At 44.9% G+C, this 17,494-nt stretch overlaps 1 protein-coding gene across 4 annotated transcripts in view; it reads right to left on the reverse strand.

Moving 5' to 3' along the window:
- MYO5B (myosin VB) overlaps positions 1-16,514 on the reverse strand; it is a 357,700-nt gene extending 341,186 nt beyond the window's left edge. For all 4 annotated transcript variants that reach the window (XM_043546335.1, XM_043546334.1, XM_027817527.3 and 1 more), the window contains exon 1: positions 15,913-16,514. In XM_043546335.1, coding sequence (XP_043402270.1) covers positions 15,913-15,939 — 27 coding nt within the window. In that variant the 5' untranslated portion in view covers positions 15,940-16,514. The remainder of the gene's footprint in view (positions 1-15,912) is intronic.
- Positions 16,515-17,494: the final 980 nt, after the last annotated feature.

Below are 17,494 nucleotides of genomic sequence, written 5' to 3' on the forward strand. Positions count from 1 at the left end.
AGGTCCCAGAGAGATTGTTTTTATTAGTTGCAAAAGTGAACACCTCCAGAAGCATGGCTAGCAGAGCTTGCAAATTCCCTAGACAAAAAGGGAGGGCAGGCCTGCAGAGCACCTAAGCTCAGAGGAATGGAGATTAAGTGCCAGCTTTTGAAAAGGGCACCCCTGGGCAGCGTGTCTCTTCATTGTGTACAGGTGCTTCTGAAGTTGTGCTGTTCACTATGCACTTTTCAAATGATAACTTCTGGGGACAAAAAACCCACTCTTTTCCAAACATAGCAACAGCACTAGCCCTCAAGGGGCTAAATTTCAGATTTCAGCTATTTTTGATGCATTTCTTGTAATTACTATTGAAATATTCCCCCCTTCCCTGGTCTAAAGCGCCTGAAAGACATTCACCACCTGACAGACCAAATATGGGCATTTTCACACCAAAACAGAGACGTTTTCAGAAAGATATAAAAGCAGCAGGCTTTTTTAAAAGGGAAATTACAAAAGGCAAAAGTTGGCTTGTGCCCACTGTTGCTTGTTTATGATTTATAGAGAAGGCCTAGAAACCTTCCTTTCCACCCTGCTGTATCAGTAACAAGTTGTTATTTTTCTTGCAAGACTCTTCAGAGCAGGGGTAATCAGCGGACCCCAGCCCAAACCAGACCGCAATTCCCCTCTCAACAGCTAATTTTTCAATCTCTTGTGATGTCACGAGGCCACTAATATGCCAGCTCTTTAGCAAGTATATAAGGATGTAAAGATCAGGGGCCAGAATCTGATCTCCGTTACACTCATGGAAATCCAGAATAACTCCACTGGGAACATTCCAGATTGGCATCGATGAGATTAGAATCTTGTGCCTGAGGTTCATAATGTATACACATGGGGGAAGAGGAGGAAGAAACAAACTCATCTGGCCTTTTTATATATCAGAGAATCCAACCCATGCACCCCTTCAAAAAATACCCAGCAAGATCTCTCTTACCCTTACTGATGATTTCAGGAATTAACGGTGAGGAGAGTGAATCTGCTTAAGTATCAGGCTTACTATTGCCTGTCTGCTTACTTCAAAGTACAACATCTCATCCTTGACTGAATACAACTTTTTGCCATGTTCTCTCACACACATTTTTCCTCACTTTTTATTTTTTTTAAAGCAGAGATCATATATTCAACATAGCGAACTGTGCTTGGGAAAAGGTCCCCTTTACCATGGAGTTTAGCAAACCCACATTATGTCAACTAGGGCGACCAGTTGTCCCGATTTTATAGGGACAGCCCCAACATTTGGGGCTGTGTCTTACATAGGCACATATTACCCCACCTCCACCCCATCCCAATTTTTCACACTTGCTGTGTGGTCACCTTATTGTCAACACACAACAGTATCTATTCTGGGAACAGTGGTCCACAAAGAGCCAAGTTAAGTTAGTGTTTGCTCCAGCAAAGAAGCAGCCTTCCCTTTAGGGAGTGGAACTGCGTTGGCTGATATGCCAGCTTTGATAGTATATATTATGATCAGAGCTGCCGAGATTAGCCAGAGGCTGGGAGGAGATTTGTATGGTGCTGGAGAACAGACTGTTGGTGCCATCAATTCTTTAGTGAAAAAGAACAGGGCGTAAGCCATCCATGTTTAATGTGAGCAAAACTCTACATTTTATACAATAGGCAAAATTATTTACCATTTAATTGAGAGTCATGCAGAGACTTCAGGAAGTATGGAAAAATAGTTCTGCAGTTACTGCCCCAATAGGGCTAAAGATTAAATTTGTCTCCTTCCCCGACCCTGCAGAAGGCTTCCACATAATAGCATCCTCCGAAGTGCTCAGCAAAGATGTTTAAAAGTAAAGTACACTGAGTAATCCTGGCCATCATTCTCATACAGCCAGAGCTTTCAACCCCTCTTCCCACCCACGCCTCACGAACCTCATCTATGCTAGCTTTTTCTCCTAGAAGTCTCCGTAATCGCACGATAGTTGGTGCAGATCCACTGGGGGTGTTGCAATGGTCGAAGCACTAGTACAGACCTGCTCCCAGACTTCCCTCCTGAACATTATAACTCCAACGGTGGAAAGGAAATCACAACATTCTACAGAAAAATTAATAAACCCCCACCCTCCAACACACACCCCATTTTTGCACTCAGTTTCACCATGGAGTCAGAAAGATCACAGCACTTCCGACCTGATTCAGGACAGCACTTAAGTACGTGATCAACTTTAAGTGCACATAAGTGTTGCCCTGAATCGAAGTCCAAAAGTCTCAAATATAATGAAAGCTGTGGCCACAGCTATCTGCTCTCACAGAGAGCATGCAGAACGTTCTCTGCGTGTAGAGCTCACAGAAGGCACCGCACAGGTTGGTTGTTCTTGAGTCTGTTTTTTTCTTTTGCAAGGGGAAAGTTCTTGGGGTTTTTTCCCGAATAGATTAATTATTTCAAGCAGTCAGAGCCTGGTTCGGGCCTATTTAGAACTATGGTAGAACCTCAGCGAGGGTTGTACTGCTGTTATTTCTATTTCTGAACAGCGAAGTAATGCAGCATAAGATCTGTGCATAGATAAGAGTAGGGGCTTTAAGTTTTCCATGTGGTTCACTGGGGAGAGGGAATGGACCTTGACTGATTCCTGTAAACCTTTTTTAAACCTTGTGCCTAACTTTAAGCACCCAAACAGTCCCATTGAAGTTAAACATTATGTCTAAGTACCTTGCTGAACTGGGGTCTTTAACAGGAGTTGTATTCTTTGGCCCAGTTTACCACCCCCTCCAGCACTGGGTAGAAGCTCTTCTCACATTTCCTACAAGTGTACAGTTAGGAAAATAAGAGGCAATACCAACATGATTTTGAATTCCTGAGATAGGAGGGAGAAGTCTTTGTGATCTTTTTTTAAAACATTGTTTAATGCCTGCTATTTTGTATGTGACATTTCTTGTGATTGCCAGTGTCCCTGTGTTCATTTTGCAGCTATTAACAAGATTATAGTATTTTCTTATCCGCCTACACTGGGGGAAAGAGAGAAGTAGTGACTTTGAATTGTCACCAAACAAGGATGAGGAGAAAGTTCTGGCACAACAACAAAACACTAGAAGAATGAACGAACTCCGGGGTACTCAATCTTTCCCACCTACCTGCAATTTCCTGCTATCAGCAAAAGTAAAGAGGCAACCAATGAAAAATAAGCACAGTGGAAACCTCTTATAATGAAGTCATTTCTCACACTATGAGCCAAATGCAAGACTGATATGAGGTCCTGGCTACAGAGTCCAGCATTCTATGGTGACTGGAGAAGTGCAAGGCAGGGAATTTAGGGGCAGGCAGGCATATGGTGAGCCAGTGCACCAACTATGCAGCCAAAACTCCACACACAGGGCTGATATCTAGTGTTGCCAAGGTGCTATAGTAGTGACTGTGTGGGTGTTTGATACTCTGATTGAAGGGAAGGCTGTTCCATCCCCCACAAACCTCTGAGAGGGCCTTGTGAGAGATTCCATCACATTTGTCCCCATGAACAGAGTTTCAGGGGTTCAGAGTTCACCCTACCATTCTTCCACTCTAGTCCAACTGGAATCTTGCAGCCTAACTAGCTGAGAGGTACCAGAGAACAAGGGTAGCTACCTCCCACCATTTTAACTCTGCTCACAAGCCAACTCTGTACTTCGATGGAGAAAGAATTGCCATTTTATCTCCTCACCAAACCCCTCAATTGTTTTAAATAAATAATTGAGCGTGCCCACAACAATAGAATACGGCTAGCTGGAATCAACATTCCGTTTGCAGTGCATGGCATGTGTGGGTTATATGCTCATGATCCTGGCTGAACAAGCATTACGACTCCGTCAGAGGCAGACACCCAACTCAAAAGGCATGAGTCAGTGCACAGCCAGAAACATATGAGTTCACATTTGTTACACAATTAAATTTTCATGTTGAAGGCAGATGGATTCCAGCATTTCTGGGAGCTGTACAGGCTCCTTTCCAGTTTCAAAAGCTATTCGAGAAATGCCAAGATCCAGGCTGAAGATTTTATCACCCCGGAATTCAACCAAGACACCAATTGAATACATTGGTATTGAACCAATGCTGTTGTTATTGCAGGTAAGTTTAGGGCTGCATGTTCAACTACAAACCCTCCCACCAGTCACTAGAGTATTATTTTTCTCTAATATTTCTGCTGCCAAGGCCATCATCAAAACAAGCTTCTTCAAAAAGCTAATTATAAATCTCTCCAATAGCAAAGTGTGAGCTAAGCAAGACTTAGAGACCCCAACATTGTGCAAGAGCAACTAAATTTCTAAAAATTAGGTAATCCCATTCTAACAAACAGTGTAGTAATACCAAGTATTTCTGTCACCATCAACACCCCTCAAAGCAACAGCCCCTGTAGAATAAATATAAAATTAGAGAATTAAAAGTTAGCATAAGTTTGGTTAAGGAAAGGCCCTAACTAGCAAATAAATGAAAGACCTTGAAAGTAATGAGTTGTAAAGTCAGAAGGAATAAAGTAGGGAGAGTGTATCTGGTTCTAAAAGTAATTGAAGAGGAGTGTCTAAAAGGCAGGCCTCTGACCAACAGGGGTGCAGATGGTTTTAAATAAGATAGAGAATTCGTCTTAAAAGGAGCCAACATGAACCTTCCCACCCCACATACACATAAAGCCTATGTGAATCCAGGTGCAACAGATGCCGCTTGTTGGTTAGCGAAAAGGAGGGGAAGAAAGGCCTTGGTGAAAGGTAGTTTTAAATCTTACTGGCTTAAGACCAAAAATAAGAGTGAACTGTCTCAAACTGGTTTTTAGCTGAAGTCAGTACTTGGCAATGACATCACTTGTTTGTTAAATGGTATAAGCGTTTACTCTTAAAGGGTTCATTGCTAATATTTGCCTGACCGCATTGGAGCTGACCAATATAGGTCTAACACACCTCTGGATATAGCCCATTTGCAAATATCTTGATCAAAGGTTTATAAATGTTTTCTTACTTTTTGGATGTAGTAAACTGCTGATTATTTAGGCTTCTTAGGCATGTTTAGAATAATTGTATAAATACCATTTGGCCTTTGGCTTTAATAAAGGAATTTATGGTTAAATTAGTGAAGTGATAATATCCTGCATAATCATTCCAAAAGCATCACAAACAGTGCTAGAGATTAAAGGATAGAGCTGTTCTCATAGTTGCTTAGGTTGAAGCATGCCAGCAACTGGATGCCTTAACAAATTGGAAAGATTATTTTAATCAAGTAGAGCCAACCAGAGGTGCCAATAAAAAGGAAATCACCTGAATTATTTGCATTACAGCCAACACAAGTATTTATTGTCCATTTAAAGGGAACTCAGAAAAGTCCCCTTCTATCATTCTGAGCTTGCATGATGACTAATTCACACGCTGAGCCCTCTCCTGCTCCCACTCCCATTGAAACCAGGGAAACTTTTGCCATTGACTTCAACTGAAGTAGGGGAAAGCCCATTACTTGGCAGCCAAACAACTTCACTTTCACTACCTTTTGTTTTGTGCAATAGCTTGCCCTGGATTGAAGAGCTGGTTTTGTGGATTACCACGTGAGAGACTCTGGTTCTTACCCCCTGAATTCATGGGCTTCAAGCATCTAAGAGGCTGTACTTGGGTACCAGAGTCGGCTGCCATTTGTTCTGCAAGGACCTTGAATTGACCATTGATGAGCCACTAGATCCCAGCCTAGCCCTGTCTGCACTCCATGCCCCAGAAGAGGCGGAGGACAGCAGCCATGGAGGGAGGAGTTAGAATCATAGAATATCAGGGTTGGAAGGGACCTCAGGAGGTCATCTAGTCCAACCCCCTGCTCAAAGCAGGACCAATCCCCAATTAAATCATCCCAGCCAGGGCTTTGTCAAGCCTGACCTTAAAAACTTCCAAGGAAGGAGATTCCACCACTTCCCTAGGTAACACATTCCAGTGTTTCACCACCCTCCTAGTGAAATAGTGTTTCCTAATATCCAACCTAGACCTCCCCCACTGCAACTTGAGACCATTACTCCTTGTTCTGTCATCTGCTACCACTGAGAACAGTCTAGAGCCATCCTCTTTGGAACCCCCTTTCAGGTAGCTGAAAGCAGCTATCAAATCCCCCCTCATTCTTCTCTTCCGTAGACTAAACATCCCCAGTTCCCTCAGCCTCTCCTCATAACTCATGTGTTTCAGTCCCCTAATCATTTTTGTTGCCCTCCACTGGACTCTTTCCAATTTTTCCGCATCCTTCTTGTAGTGTGGGGCCCAAAACTGGACACAGTACTCCAGATGAGGCCTCACCAACGTCAAATAGAGGGGAACAATCACGTCCCTTGATCTGCTGGCAATGCCCCTACTTATACATCCCAAAATGCCATTGGCCTTCTTGGCAACAAGGGCACACTGTTGACTCATATCCTGCTTCTCGTCCACTGTAACCCCTAGGTCCTTTTCCGCAGAACTGCTACCGAGCCATTCGGTCCCTAGTCTGTAGCGGTGCATGGGATTCTTCCGTCCTAAGTGCAGGACTCTGCACTTGTCCTTGTTGAACCTCATCAGATTTCTTTTGGCCCAATCCTCTAATTTGTCTAGGGCCCTCTGTACCCTATCCCTACCCTCCAGTGTATCTACCTCTCCTCCCAGTTTAGTGTCATCTGCAAACTTGCTGAGGGTGCAATCCACACCATCCTCCAGATCATTTATGAAGATATTGAACAAAACCAGCCCGAGGACTGAACCTTGGGGCACTCCACTTGATACCGGCTGCCAACTAGACATGGAGCCATTGATCACTACCCGTTGAGCCCGACAATCTAGCCAGCTTTCTATCCACCTTATAGTCCATTCATCCAGCCCATACTTCTTTAACTTGCTGGCAAGAATACTGTGGGAGACCATGTCAAAAGCTTTGCTAAAGTCAAAGAACAACACGTCCACTGCTTTCCCTTCATCCACAGAGCCAGTTATCTCGTCATAGAAGGCAATTAGATTAGTCAGGCATGACTTGCCCTTGGTGAATCCATGCTGACTGTTCCTGATCACTTTCCTCTCCTCAAAGTGCTTCAGAATTGATTCCTTGAGGACCTGCTCCATGATTTTTCCAGGGACTGAGGTGAGGCTGACTGGCCTGTAGTTCCCAGGATCCTCCTTCTTCCCTTTTTTAAAGATGGGCACTACATTAGCCTTTTTCCAGTCATCCAGGACTTCCCCCGATCGCCATGAGTTTTCAAAGATAATGGCCAATGGCTCTGCAATCACATCCACCAACTCCTTTAGCACTCTCGGACGCAGCGCATCCGGCCCCATGGACTTGTGCTCGTCCAGCTTTTCTAAATAGTCCCAAACCACTTCTTTCTCCACAGAGGACTGGTCACCTCCTCCCCATGCTGTGCTGCCCAGTGCAGCAGTCTGGGAGCTGACCTTGTTCGTGAAGACAGAGGCAAAAAAAAGCATTGAGTACCTTAGCTTTTTCCACATCCTCTGTCACTAGGTTGCCTCCCTCATTCAGTAAGGGGCCCACACTTTCCTTGACTTTCTTCTTGTTGCTAACATACCTGAAGAAACCCTTCTTGTTACTCTTAACATCTCTTGCTAAAAACCTAGTTTTTAGAAGCCAGTGTTCAATAGTCCATCAAATGCAGGTTTGTCTCCCCCACCACTCTGCTGAACAAAACTGAGGACAGTATTCACGCAAGAGATAATTAATTACTAGTCATCTCTTCGGCTGTTAAAGCCAGAGGTACTCGTACACTGGTAACTGATATGGATCAATTGTGGCCAAGTATCATGGACACACTTGTCTGAGCTTAGCAAGTCACTGGCTGCCTTGATAATATTGGGCCCTTTAATTAGGATGCTACAGAGATCTCTCCTGCCTAGTGCGGTTCCAAAGGGTATGTCTGCACAGCAACTGGGGGATGCAATTCCCAGCTTGGGTTAACATACATGTGTTAGCTCAAACAGAGGTCTAAAAATTACACCTCCCAGCTTCTGTGAGGGCATAACCTAAGATGAAGGCAAACTTAGCAAGAATTGCCTGAGAAAGAGCAGAGGTAATAATATATGTTCCCAAAGATCTCCTTATTGTGCATCACTTAACTGCAGTACAAATAAGTTGGTACTAAGGCATACAGCTGTACATATTTATAGCAGTAGACTGGACATCAGCAGAGCTACATTCTCTTTCCATCTGTCAGTGATTCCATATATGGCCATAGGAAAGTCATTTAACTTCTGTGTCTCAGTTCACCTGTTTGCACTTACTAACCCTCACAAGACTGTTTGCAAACGTTAATGAGATCTTCATGTGCTGTTAGCGATAGAAGTGCAAAGCATGACTACAGGCCATGTGACAGCTGACATGCCATCAGACAATTACCTCCACCAACTCTTCTGAGATGTTCCAATTCAAAGAACAGAGTTTGGGACAGAAATGCATCCATTTCAAGGCTATTAACATGGCAACAGACTTGTGACTTTTTCAACATTCTTGGCATGTTAATATAAGTAAAAATCTTCTTGGCTTAAAACAAAACAATCTAATAACTTCTGGTAAATTATGTGAAGCATTTTCCTATTGATTCATTGCAAAGAACCTGCAGGAATGACCTGCTGAGTAAATCTTTGTTTTGCTCTGCATGGGTCAACCCTGAACTCCTTAATCCAGCCAAATCATAGGCCAAGATTTCCCCAGTAAGTAGCACAGGACAGAGTCTCATGGGGGGCTTTCACAGACTGACATTATGATCCATAATGCCAACACCTACTGTAACACTGTGATCAAGATGTCTGTGAGAGTGTGGAGTCAGTAGCTGACCTCATGCTTTTTGTGGATGAAGGGAAGGCGTCAGGAGACTTTTCAATAGCGAGTCATGCAAACAGCTTCCTGTTAAAAATAGCATTGGATGAGTCCTCCAATAAAACAGGTTTGGTCTCCATTACATGGGCTATTACCGACTGAATCTGAATTACTGGATTTTCTACTCTGATGTTAAAGATAGACCTAAGCAGCAACGTTCAGAACAGAACTTCTCCAACAACATTTGCATATAGGGCCCTCTCGATCTGATAGACAGGTTGTCTTGCACAGTTCCTCAAGAACCTTGACGTGTATACTTGGGGCCCAATTTACTCCAGTATTAATCAGTGCAGCTACGGTGTGGTGACTGACAATGGAATCAGACCCTTGGTTTTTCGATTGGTGAAGCTTTATAAACTCAGAGATGCGTATTAAAAACATCTGTGCTTGGAGATTTGTTTGCCAGGTGTATAAACAGGCCACTAGAACTAAATCAATAGAGCAGCTATCAGTTCTGAACTGCTAGTTGTCATTAAGATTCTGCTGTTTTTTAAACAGTAAACAGAACACTGACTTTTACTGCAAACCCAAATCACTTCAGAAGGGCCTCATCAAACCAGAGAAAAGATTTCCCCATGTCAGTGCTATCATCAGCATCTTCACAGGATGACAGTAATTTATTAGCAACATTATAGAAGACCTTATAAGCCATTTTACTTTAGTTCAGAAGCCTAAACTCGATTGCTATTTGGGATTTCAACTCCAAATCATCAAAACCCAATTAGAGATATAAGCATCAAATGCCACTTTTAAAGGAAAAATGTTAGTCTCCTAGAAAGTCAATGACGACATCATCTCACAGCCAGGTCTTTTACATGTGACAAAGCTGATGCTATTTATGGATTAGGCTATTGTCCTCTACTAACAGGGAATTGGCGATTATTGTTCCTTTTTGTTCTGATCATGCTGTCAAATCATGCTGTCAGGCTCTGATAAGTGCACTTCTTACAATAGTCAAAACGTTTAAGGAAAAATAAATTGCTTTTTTAGTTGGACTTGTCACCCCTGGTGTATGGAATAAATGACCCAACAGGTCTTTCACTGTTCTAGGGACTTGATTCTGACAGTCCTTACTTCCACAAATTAGATGTTATCACACAAACAATCCCACCGAGTCCAAGGAATGCACAAAAATTCACAGGATCAGCCCTTATAGTTCATGATTCCTCCTGGATCCATTTAGCGTTGGCAGACAAAAAAAGACGGCCTCTCGAAATTATGGTCCAACGTGCCTCCATAACCTTGAAACAATGTAGCAATACCACACAGAATTAATCTGCACAACTGATACTTGAAAATCCACTGCTCAAGAGCCTGCAAGATGTTCAGAGGCATGCACAAGCAAGACAACTGGAACAGATTCCTTGAAAGAACTAGTTCCACTCCATTGACTCCTGAGCTACCACGCTGACAATGATCAAAGCAAAAAATCTTAAAAACCCAATAGTTTAAAATGTCAGCACTTTTATACCCTTCCAGCAAACACTATTTGTAGGCCAGCTACATACAGCTTTTCACGTGTCCATGTCCGGCAATATTTATAGCTTTCAATAAGAATATTCCCCAGGTTCTTACCCACTGAAATATTGTTTATAAAGCACCATGATCACCACAACACAGGGACAGGATTCTCTGCCTGAAAGCAAGTAATCGATATTCATTACACACAATCAGCACCTTTCCTCATTTAAAAAAAGAAACAAGTTTATGTTCCCCTGTTAAAGAGGACAGAAATACCTATCGCCCCGAGAGGTGCACAGCACATACTACATTCAGATGCCTCACAGCTCATCTCACCATCAGGCCCTTCAAAAGCACCTGGTGAGGAGCAGGAATTACTGGCACATCCCTTCAAACATGGAAGAGGATGTGTCTGAAATCTTTCCTTCGGGACTCTGAGTTCTCTGAGGCAAAGACTGTAGCTTCATACATGTTTGTACAACACCAAGCTCAGCGGGGCCCCAATCCCAACTGGAGACTTTGGGCACTACCCACACTGCAAATATTAACAAGCATTTCCTATTTAAAATGGGAAGCAATTTGACACAAGCAGTATAAAACATCCAGGAGAAATAAAGATCTAGACTGTCGCCAGTTATGTCTCTTTATCAGCAATATCCCTCCTAGAACGCCAGACACTTCATTACACTGGTCCTTTCACCCATCAAGCTTGTCCCACTGATTAAACATGAGCTGGAAAAAGTCCTAGTTATTTTCCCTGTATCCCTTTTGCTGCAGTATGCTCAGCCATGACAATTAGCTGACAAACATGCACGCTGATGTTGTTCCTACGCTAAGTTACTACTTTTTTTCAAAAGTAAAGAATTGTATAAAAACATGCACATTACAGATAAGCACGTATCTCAGCTATAGTTAATGGTCAGTGTTTCTATCCTGACTATAAACACAGTTTAACAAACCTAACTAGGTGGAAAATGTTATTGACCTTCACCCAGCGAACATTAGTTCACTTCTCTCCTCTCCTATCAGGCATAGGATAATGAAGTTTATTTACAGCCAGATTCTGTCACCAATACTAATGCTGAATAGCACCTGACCCCTCCAATAGACTCACTGAAATCAACAGGACTAAGGTGTAAAGACTAAATCAAAGAATGAAGTGCAAAGTGGCATAATCTGGCCCTTAACTATTCCAGCATTTATTACATCTTATTTAGTTAGCTACTCCCCACAGTAGTTATAATAGTTGGAGCAGCAGACATTATTTCCCCATCAGGTTATTGCATGTGAGGGAATAATGCTCCAAAAGATTAAACAATTAATTTTTATGTACCAATTTTCTTTTTGCACAATAGGTCAATAGTATACAGAGTGATCAGCAATAAGCTTTCTGTATCACCAGGTGCTTTTATCCAACTGTAAAGTGTATGTCAGACATCTGTCAGCACCTAGGCAAGGTAACCTCAACACCACATACAAGAATATCACTTAGTTATTTTCTTTTCATTGCAATGTAAGAATTAGAGGTGAGTTTTGATAATACTGCTAGTGAACTGTTCTTGCATATGCCCCAAGTATCAGAAAACAAAATTCTTATTAGAAATATTTATGTTACCTGTAATAGATCATTATAAGGATAGATTATAGGAACAGCAGGAACCAGAAAATAATAATTTATTGCTCATATTTTTAAACAATTACAGCACCTTTAGTGTATGTTTGATGTCAAATTTTCAGAATTTCTATTTTTTTAAAAATAGTTGCAATCTCCAGCAGTTCAGATCATGTATTTATCCACTAATCAAAAAAAAAAAAAAAATCTAGTGTATGAATCTCTGTTCATCCAACAAAAACCATATTTGGCTAAACAAATCAGATAAAAGCTTTCACAGGTGATCACTCAGAGTAAGACTACAGTACAATGCATCAAACCCAGGTCTAACGTTACCTGGACAGGAATTCAACCCAGTACAGAAAGCCCATGAAAGACCTTCTATATCACATCATCCCCCAACTTATTCCTTTAGGCTGAGATATATGCCAGAGTGCAAGGCTAGCAAAAGGCTTATGCACCACTTATCTTAATCAGAAGGTTCCAGTAATTCTTGTACCGACCTTGTGCTCAGCCATAGTGAGCATGTCGGTATAACAAGCAACTGGTAGACTGTGGAATCACAATACTTGGCTTAAAACAACTTTGCTAACCTTGCAGTTCAAATGATTTAGTTAAAAAATTTAAATGGATGGCTCTCCTAAAGAAAGATGTTTGGTACAGGGTGAAGAGCTTTAGATAGCTGAAACGGGAAGGAGGAGAATGAAAAACAAAACGAAACAACTCTCAGATAACACCACATGTACAGTTTTCCAGTCTTTCCCTACAAAAATCTCCCCTAGACCAATGTGTTAAACCAAGAGTGTTAAAATGGGAACGTATGTTCCTCTCTAAATGTTTCCCATTGCTAGTATTCTAATATTGGCAGGTCTGCTTCAAGAACATAAAAGAGGTCTCCAGAGGGGCAAACTTGTTTTTATGGGGTAATTTATCATCATCCACATGGGGAAAATTTGCATAGGGGACAAGAAACTCCATTAGAGCCCAGTCACAAAGTTTCCAGACAATCATCCCATCTTGGACATCCATCAAAGATCAGGACCATCCATATAGCAGCCCAAGGCCCCATACATTTTCCTGATCCCCAGACGTATTTCAGTCCCTGTAATTCTCCCAGCTGGCTGCAACCCTCATCCCCATTCCCTTCTGGGATAGAAGAATGGGTGAGGAAAGTTTACATAGTGGAGGAACAAAACAAGATCATGCTGATTGAGTCAGCATGACTTTCCTTGGTAATACCTGGGTGGTTCTGGGAAAGGACAACATGGTCCATAGAACTACCATCTCCCTAGTCCTGTTCCTCCTGACTCGCAGAGTCCAACTGCTGTAGCACATCCATAGAGGTAGAGGAACTTCATAGGGATTAGGAAGGGACAAGGCCACAGAGCCAGCACTCTCCTGTCCCCCCTGCTTGCAGAAGTGAAAGTATCCAGTCAGATGGGTGGGGGATAAGCCCACTCAAACACCATCTCTGAGGGTGAATATTCTCCTGTTTATATCTTTCCTTGAACATCGAGCATATAAACATTAAGTAAACCAAAAACCCAAACAGCAATGTCTGCAAAGACACCGCCCCCCCCCCCCCCCACACACACACACACTATGTGCACCCACTTACAATGTTGGTTCCCACACAGAGAGTTTATATAGGATAGAATACATGTCAATAATGTGACTGGCTGTGAAACAGAGAGTACAACCCCACTCCAAACTGATTTATTTTAAAAATAAGGATGTGTTAAATTTCTCTCTTTTAATAGAATACCCACCATATATTATGAGGTTAAAACAGCAGCATTTTGTGGATTTTAATAATTTTACTTTATGTTGCTTTGCCTAGTTTTACCATTTCTGGAATGTATAAGTTTGTTTTATTTTGTTTTGCTTAGAGGTTGTTAATGAAACCTGCTGGATATACAAGCCATAATTTTTATGTTACTACTTATGCTGATATACACCAAAGCTAAAAAGCATTTTGCTCGTGTCTGGTCTCATGAGAAACATCTTATTTCTGAGACTATCCCAAGGAGGACATATAACATTAATTCACTCCAGCAGACAGCACAGACAACATAAGGCAAGAGACTCAATCTAAACTAGACATCATCACTAAGCTGTCCCCACTTCAGTTCATCTTATATTGACAAGGCTTCTTTTTTAAAAAAAAAGTTTGATTTTTTAAGAAACCCTATGTAGGTGCCTGATGCAATGCCTGATGTTTTCCTACTGAAAAACAAAGTAGGAACCATGAGCCTCTGTCCCCTCCCAATCTGTGCTACAGAAAAGGAGGGTATCAGTTTAAAAGAAAAATAAAATATAATAATAATAATCATAATCATAATAATAGGAGGATTGTCAAAAGTTGCTGAGTTGGTTCACCCCTCCCCCCCAAAAAAATGCTGACTAAATCTCTTTCTGGTGATTACAGGTTTCAGAGGGATAGCCGTGTTAGTCTGTATCAGAAAAAAAAACAACAAGGAGTCCTTGTGGCACCTTAGAGACTAACAAATTTATTTGGGCATAAGCTTTCGTGGGCTAAAACCCACCCACGAAAGCTTATGCCCAAATAAATTTGCTAGTCTCTAAGGTGCCACAAGGACTCCTCCTTGTTTTTTCTGGTGGTTGTTTCAGTGAGACTCTGTCCTTCCCCAGTGCAAACAGTAGCTAGCCTGCTGCAGGTTTCCCAGGTAGACTCAATGAGTCTCACACACCCCACCTGTATGGTAAGGAACAACCACCCTCAGTGCCAGGCAAGGGACCGTCCACATTTCCTACATGATTCAACATCCCGAGGAGAGGGCCAGGGCCCAGCCTGCTTCACCAGGCCAGCACAGAGGAAGGTACAGGGGCATTTTGCTTTAGAGCCAGCAAAGCAAACAGCCAGAATATTAAACGTAAAGGCTGTCACCAACACATACCGCTTGCCACTGTTTGGGAAGTGTCACCTGTCCCTAACCTTTCGTGTGACAACTGCAGCAACAACTCTGACATTCCCCTTCCTCCTGACACCTGTTCCGGGCTGTTCCCCCGCCTACGGCTCAGCCCAGCCTTTGCATAGTTACCTGATCCTGCCAAGTTCAGCGGCCACAGACAAGGCTTTTCCTTCTAAGCTTATCCAGCCCGCTTCCCACCTCCCCGCATTCATTAAATCAGGTCCCTGGCGCCATAAATGTACACACCACTTTACAGGGAAAAGTGACTGATTCATGATAACTTGGCTTTTACACCGATGCATTCTCCCCGAGCCCGCACACTCAGTGACTTTCAGCAGCTTCTCCCCCATCAGCCTTTCAGAGGTAGTGAACGGCCACCCATGCACACAGGGTCGCCACGACGGCCCTGCCGAACCGGCTTGGAGGGGCCGCCAGAGCAGGGGAAGGGGCTGCGGGGAGCGGGGTGAGCCGTGCAGTGCCCTGGGAGATGGCCCTGGAGAGGTGCAGGGGCGAGGGGGGCAATAAACCGGGCGAGTAGGGGAGGGAACGGCACGGCGGGTATTGTAGGGGCGACGGGGGAAGGGGAGGGCACCGCTAACAGCGGTGAGGGACTGCCCCGCAGCTGGCGTGGATGAAGGAGCTGGCCCCGCAGGGCCTCAGGGAGCAGGCAGCCGGGCCAGGCGAGCTGCACCCCGGCGGCGGCGGGAGGCCGAGAGGGCCGCTGCGGGCGCCCAGCTCCCAGCGGCGGAGAGAGGCAGCCAGGTGCAAGGCTCCAGGTGAAACCCTGCGGCCGCCGCCGCCCTCTGGTCTCACGGCAACAGAACTTCCGAGCGGCTTTAAAACACGCCCCGGCCAGGCTGGAGCGGGGCGCCCCCGGAACCCAGCTCGGGTGCCCGGGAAGGGCAGAAAACTAAGGCAGCCGGTAACAAGGCGCCGGGTCCCGAACCCCCGCTCCAAGGGGCTGCGGCCGGCAGCCAGCCCCGGAGCCTCCCCGAAGCGCGCACGGGTGGCGGGCAGGGGGTTCCCCCGGGGCAGGGGTGGGGTGTTCTAGTCTCTGATGCAAAGGCCCCGGCCCCGCTCACCTTGGTGTAGAGCTGGGAGACCGACATGTCCTGGCCGGGACCCCAGCGGGGCGCCGCCCGGGATGGAGAGCGCGGTAAGCCGGGGGAGGTTCAGCCCCGGAGCATCCAGCCCCGCTGCGAGCGCCGAGGGTCCCGGCTCACACGGGGCCGGGCGACATGGCTGCAGGGAGCGTCCGCAAATCTCCGCTCCGGGGCTTCTCCCGCTGCGCAGCCCGGACGCGACCTTCGCACCCTCCGCCGCCGCGGCTGAAGTTATTTATCAATCGGAGGAGGAGGCGGGTGGACGCGGCAGGTCCAGCTCCGCCTCGCGCGCCGCTCCCAGCGCAGGTATGGGGAGGTGCGGGGCCGCCCGCTGGCCTGGCTCGGCAAGCTGCGAAGTGGGGCGAGCAGCGCGCCCAGCCCGGCTGCGCTTCTGCTCCCAGGTGTCGCGGGTGGGACCATCTGCGTCCACGGCTCCCGGGCGCGCTCTCTCTGCACAGGGCAGGCACCTAGGTAAGGGCCGCCCCCTGCTGGCCAGAGCGCAACCCCCTTCTTCCTCCCGAGAGGGCAGGGCGCCGCAGCCAGGCCCTGCGGCGTGTGGCCCTCCCCTCCCGCCCCCAAAGAGGGAGCCACGAGTGGGGGAAGCGGCTTGAAATAATGGGGGGCGGTTCAGTTCTTCGCCACGTGAAAAGTTTTCCAGCAATAACCCCTTTTCACGTGTTGAGGTCACGTTTGGATCGCTGAGGATTGTCCCTGCCCATAGGTGCTGGAGTAAGGGGTGCTGCTACAGTCCCTGGCCTGAAGGGGTTTCCAGCACATACAGGGTTTACAGCTGGGTTCAGTGGCTCTCTGCACCCCCTGCCCCTGCCTCTAGCAGAGACTGTTCCACCCAAAGGGCACGCTGCTCAGCCTGTCCTGTGAAGTTCTACCTCCCCACTCACCCAGGCCCTGTTTGGGGAAATTGTTTTTGTTTGTTTTGGGTCCAGTAAACGTTATTGGGGAGGGTTGTTTAGTTGTGGGTTTTGGTTGTGGGTTTTTTGTTTTGCTTTGTTGTTGTTTTGTTTTGTTTTTTCTTTGGCTTTGTTTTGTTTGCTTGTTTGGTCACCCTCCCCCCATCATGGAACACCATGGTAAATAGCTGGAAATGAACCAGTGATGTGCCTGGTCTAGCAAATCTTGCAAAAGCTGTGCTAAACAGTCCCTTCCTAGAGTGGCTTTTACCACTGCTTCCTAAGCATAGTTCAGTAGACGAAAAGCCCGATCCTGCTCTCTCTTAAATTGCTGTAAACAAACCAGGGTTAACGCCACTAAAATGAGTGATGTTACAATAGCATAAAACTATTGTGAGAGATGAATCAGAAAATTTAGAAAGTACCAGATTACATCAAATGGCATGTTATTTAAAAAAAATAAATAAATCCTGTGTGGGAAGGATGATACCTGTGAGATGCCCCCTAAATGATCTTTATACCCCACAGCCCACACAAATTACTCAGCTGAATGTTGCTGATGTGTCAGTTTTTTATACTAATAAACAAGGTAGTAATGTAGTCACCAGCCATCTATACATATCACAGCCTTTATCATGGTAAATTTATATCTA

The sequence above is a fragment of the Chelonia mydas genome, chromosome 5, assembly GCF_015237465.2.
Source record: "Chelonia mydas isolate rCheMyd1 chromosome 5, rCheMyd1.pri.v2, whole genome shotgun sequence".
NCBI lineage: Eukaryota > Metazoa > Chordata > Testudines > Cheloniidae > Chelonia > Chelonia mydas.